Source organism: Orbicella faveolata, unplaced genomic scaffold (assembly GCF_042242905.1).
Source record: "Orbicella faveolata isolate gen_17 unplaced genomic scaffold, um_ofav_v1 contig_14, whole genome shotgun sequence".
Lineage (NCBI taxonomy): Eukaryota > Metazoa > Cnidaria > Anthozoa > Scleractinia > Merulinidae > Orbicella > Orbicella faveolata.
The window spans coordinates 14502501-14507500 of NW_028301541.1; the positions used below are offsets into that span (position 1 = coordinate 14502501).

At 41.4% G+C, this 5000-nt stretch overlaps 1 protein-coding gene and 1 long non-coding RNA gene across 2 annotated transcripts in view; one reads left to right on the forward strand and one right to left on the reverse strand.

Moving 5' to 3' along the window:
- Positions 1-5000, reverse strand: part of LOC149114133 (uncharacterized) — a 477513-nt gene that overhangs the window by 111473 nt on the left and 361040 nt on the right. The gene's annotated exons all lie outside the window — the stretch shown is intronic.
- The window catches only part of LOC110047949 (adhesion G protein-coupled receptor E4-like), a 19232-nt gene continuing 16972 nt past the window's right edge, over positions 2741-5000 (forward strand). Inside the window, exons 1-2 of the mRNA XM_089286734.1 lie at positions 2741-3174; positions 4490-5000. The exon at positions 4490-5000 is cut by the window's right edge and continues 16 nt beyond it. Coding sequence (XP_089142860.1) covers positions 2871-3174; positions 4490-5000 — 815 coding nt within the window. The 5' untranslated portion in view covers positions 2741-2870. The remainder of the gene's footprint in view (positions 3175-4489) is intronic.

A 5000-nucleotide genomic window follows, 5' to 3' on the forward strand; every position in this document is an offset into this window, starting at 1 on the left:
AGACAATTCATTTAATTGCAAAATTCTTGGTATACGTTGATAGCCAGTTCTATAAGCTTTATTTTGTTATAGGTTTTAGGTATCTACAGTTTAAACCGGACGCGCTACATCGCTTGTGTATACGGTAACCTTAAATGCACGTTTTGTTTGGCGACGTTCTCGTCGTCGTCATAATTTGCGTAAACTCCCTAATTATGAGCTTCAACGCGGAACAACTTCATGTGAAAAGTGTATTGAGAATGGCTTTTGTCGAAGTAAGAGAGAAGGACGGTTCGAACTACTAACCTGATAGCTTATGTGCAATGTTAGTATCTTGGGACCTTCAAGCAATCTTCGGTATGGTAGTCCGAAGCTTGAGGATGGTGAAGGGTACTTTCGTGATTCGTGAATAGCCTAATTTTTGTTCCCGTGAAATGTGGAATGGCTTCTTTTGTTCTCGTGAATCGCGATGTCATTAGAAGCCGTGAACCGTGATTTTCCAAAATAATTCTTCGTAAAATGAGAAAGAAGTATTTAACTTGCTGTGAGCCGTGATTCTGGTTGTATCTTTTATTGTTTTCGACAGTAGTTAACATTATGTGACCGTAACAAGACAATCATTCCTCTTTGTGTTCTTGCTGGGAATTCTTTTTGCTGCCGCCTCTCAGAACAAAGAAGCTGACAGATGATAAAGACATCTAACAAGGCTGTGCTTTAAGCGTAACTTTGCAAATATCATAAGTTGCGTCAGTTCGTGTTAAAAAAGCCTTTCTTTCGTGAAACGTGAAATGACGATATATTTCCCGTGAATTCTGAAAGGACCAATTTATTTTCCGTGAAACGTGATCTTCAAACGAACCAGGCCATAATTATGAGTTAGCGAACACTCGACATGTTGTCGTTACGTCAATTATCGCCTGGAAGCCACGCAAATAGATTTCTTCAGCGCTAGCGAATCACAGACACTTTTGATAGTTAGCTAGGCCAAGAACGCCTAAGATTGATAAAACAAGGAAATTCTACTCACGATCAGCGCTTAATCTCGTGTTCTTCACTCTGTTCGTGGCCATGTTTTGCTTGCAAATAGCAATGTCCCGGATGTACTTGAATTTTGTCGAGCGGGAAATGGCATATCCAGACTTCAACAGATTTTTTTCTAAGTCGTTAGCCAAATCCAAGTTCATACCAAATAACGCCAACAGCAGCTAGTATCTAGTCCATTACATGTCTAAGCCCTAAACTGATGTGGCTAAAACTCGTTGCTGTCTAAAGCAAGTACAACATTATCGCCACAGTGCAAACAACGACCTACTATTACGGGGCTAAATGAAGTCCTGTTTTAGTGCATCTCAGGGCCCTTTCATGTACGATAATGGACGACGCTTGCTAGCAAATCGTTAGACTAGCACCGTCATTGGACTTAATGATGTGCTCCGGCAGACTTCTATTAGACAGCAGTTATAGAACGCTGATCGGTTGCCTCCTTCACCGCGCGAACTGAGATTCAGACGGGTGTAGCCTGACCTGGGCTACACTCGTACTAGGCTACACTTGAAAGGGGCGCGGGGGGGGGGGGTGGGTGGGGGTAGCGAAAAATGATGAAAAAAAAAAAAAAAAAATAGATAAATAAATGAAACATGCAGCAAGGAATCCTCTACATTTTATGCAGGTAGGATTTACAAGCTGCTGCCTTAAGGAAAGCAAAATAATAATAATAATAATAATAATAATAATAATAATAATGACAACTAAATAACTAAAATAAATAAGTAAATAAATAAAACCGCTTGATTTCATCAACATTGTTTTGATAAATCCACAGTACATTTCAACGGATTAAGACTGGATGACCCAGAATGGCCGAAAAATGAGCGTTTCTATTTACTGTCGATCTTTCTAAAGCATCTGGAGTCAGATCATGGTATTTCCTGGTCATTTGGGACTTTCTGTGCGAATATATGACTGGATTTATGAAAACCGTGTTAAGACTTTCCACTAAAATAGCGGGCATATTTTTGGAAAATCGGACAGATACTGTACATAAATAAGACCATGTGGTACTGAGAGCGCTATCATGCCTCGTGTACCCTCAAAAGAGGCCATGCCATGCCTGTTCAAGCCGTTTAAGTCGCTGCAAAAGAGTCGAACGAGCTAAACAAAGCTTAATTAGAGCTTAAACTGATCATCTGATTCGCGGCACTAATTTAGACAGGCTTAACCTCTGCGATATTCACCTAAATGACCTTACTATGTCTTTACTGTGGGTTAAATTAGCCAATCATTCCGACAAGAGCATGGTAAGCTCGAATAGGTTATTTACTTCTATATTTCGGCGAAAAAGTAGCCCTTACGTGACATTTAATTTCAATAATAGGGTTAAAATATTTTCTAAAACTCTAAAAGATTTGATAGTGACACTCATAATATGGCTAAAATATTTAATATACTTGTGAAATGTTCGTGGCTAGTCTGACGCGGCGTTTCGTCTCGGCCAAGAGACTCTTCATAGACCTTTAGAATTCAAAGGCAAACTCGTTGAGCATCACGCCCAAAGTCCCGTTCGCAACGGTTGGGAATCCTTCCGCGATAGAGGGCCAGACTGTCAACATCAAGAATTTGCGAACGGGACTTTAGGCGTGATGCTCAACGAGTTTGCCTTTGAATTCTAAAGGTCTCTGAAGAGTCTCTTCACCGAGACGAAACGCCGCGTCAGACTAGCCACGAACATTTCACAAGTATTTGACAATTGTTTGCTTTTGTATAAATATTTAATATAATGACACTAAAACAAACGTTTTATGTTTCTAATTTAAGTGGATGGTTGTAAAAATTACTCAGTCTTTAGTGAAGCAAACAGAACCCAAGGAAATTCATCGTCTCCCTTGGCCTATATGAAATGCAGTGAGAACCTGGTAACTGGTTGGTACCGTTTTGAGGAAGCTGCTGGAGATCGGATGCAGGACAAACTTGTTCTTATGGGGCGCTGCCGCGGCCGTACCAGCTGGCACCTAGGCTGGTTAAATGGTACTCAGCCGACAGTCGCCGAAGGTGTGGTGACACTCTGCTTCAGCGGACCTAAAAACTGCTGTGCTTGGAGAAACATCATTAAAGTCAAGAACTGTAGCGGTTATTACGTGTATGAGTTACAGTGGATGCCTAATTGCAGTTATCGGCTTTGCGGCAATGCTGATGCTTGTAAGCTGCATTCATTTTAAAAGATTGCTTAATCAGTGCGGAATCTAAATAAGGAGGCCGACGGGGCTGAGGCTCTTTGGGCTCGTCACCCAATCGCGTGGAAATTGCTTTTGAGCCAATCGGCGGAGGTTCATTATGTAATAGGAAGCTAATAATAAACTGAACAGGATCCCTTGCGGCGAGAAGTACAACGCGAACTGTTGCGCTGTCACGTACGTCAATCCAGTATGCTTTCCTAGATTTTCGAACACTGAATCTTTTTGGCGCCCAAATAAACTATAGTTTCTGGAAGGGGATTTAAACAGGATACCATACATGTCTCACACACTCGATGAAAGGACAAGCTAGTATTTTTAGCGTTTTGCGATCATTTCTCAAGTTGCAAGCAGACTTCTCGCAGGCTGCCAGCATTGGAGCTAGGGTTTAATAGAAACCAACCATGCAAACGAATGTCCGCGTAAGAACATATCCATCATTTTCTTCACTTAACACTCTACAGCTTCTTACCGATAAGGTATTGAAATCGATGGATTTAATGTCCACATAACCCTTCAAAGGTCAGGTTGGTATCCATTGAGGTCTCTTGCGAACTTCTCTGGGTCCAAAGTCATCAGCCATGATCGGGACGCGAGCAAACAAAGGGAAAGGAATGTGCCCTTAGCTTCAGCAGACGTTCGTTTGAGGAGAAAGATTGCGTGACGAGCCTAAAGGGCGTCTGCGTAGGAGGCTAGGAGTGGGGAGGAGTTAATTACTCTTGTCCTTTGGAACTTTATCTCAAGCATAAATAAAACACATTTAAATGCTCTGCATAAAGTCGCGAAGTTTCGTTGCCACTGCTTTGGTAACCTTGAAGTTAGGAATTGAAGAAATAGGAGCGGATTCCGCGACCTTCCGGCAATAAGAGATCGCAAACAAAGCCACGGTTTCTCCCTCGCAACTAAACAGCGAACAACTAATTAAAGGACGAAACGAAAAGCACCTATTTTTCTGACTTTTTGTTGCTAATGAATTGCAGGAACCTTCTTAAATATATCAATTTTAGAAATAAGTTACAGAACATGATAAGCGCCTTGTTGATTTCACGATTTTATTATTGATGGGGCTCACTGCTTTAAGTCTGGGTTTTGCAAAATCGTCAAGGATCGATGAATTTGACTGAGACTTTGTTTGCCGGTACCTCCTGCCGACCGAATAAAAGTTCATACCTAAATAAGGAGGCGACTCTTGACTGTTTCTGCTTGTCTTCGCTTTAGTAATTAGTCATTACGTAACACACTAACAGAGCAGTAATGTGACATTATTATTCCCACGGCAGTTACAACAGCACAAACAGCAATACTATCACCAACAACGACAACAAAAAGCAGCAAAGACAACAGCAACATCAACAACAGTAGCAACAGCAACATCTGCAACAGCAACATCTGCAACAGCAACATCTGCAACAGCAACAGCAGCAGCAACAACAAGAACTTCAACAGCAGTAACAGCAGCAACAACAACAAGAACAACACAAACAGTTGCAACTCAAAAGCAACAACAACAACAACATCAGCAGCAACAACGTTAGAAACAGCAGCAGTAGCAACTGCAAGCACAGCAACAATTGCAAGTACAGCAGCAACAGCAACAACAAAAACAACAACAGCAGCAAGAACTGCAACAACAACAGCAACAGCAACATCTGCAGCAACATCAATAACAACATCTGCAGCAGCAACAACAACAACAGCAAAAAAAGCAGCAATAACAACTGCATCAACAACAGCAACAACGGCAATAACGGCAACAACATCAACAACTTCAACAACATTAAAGACAACAAC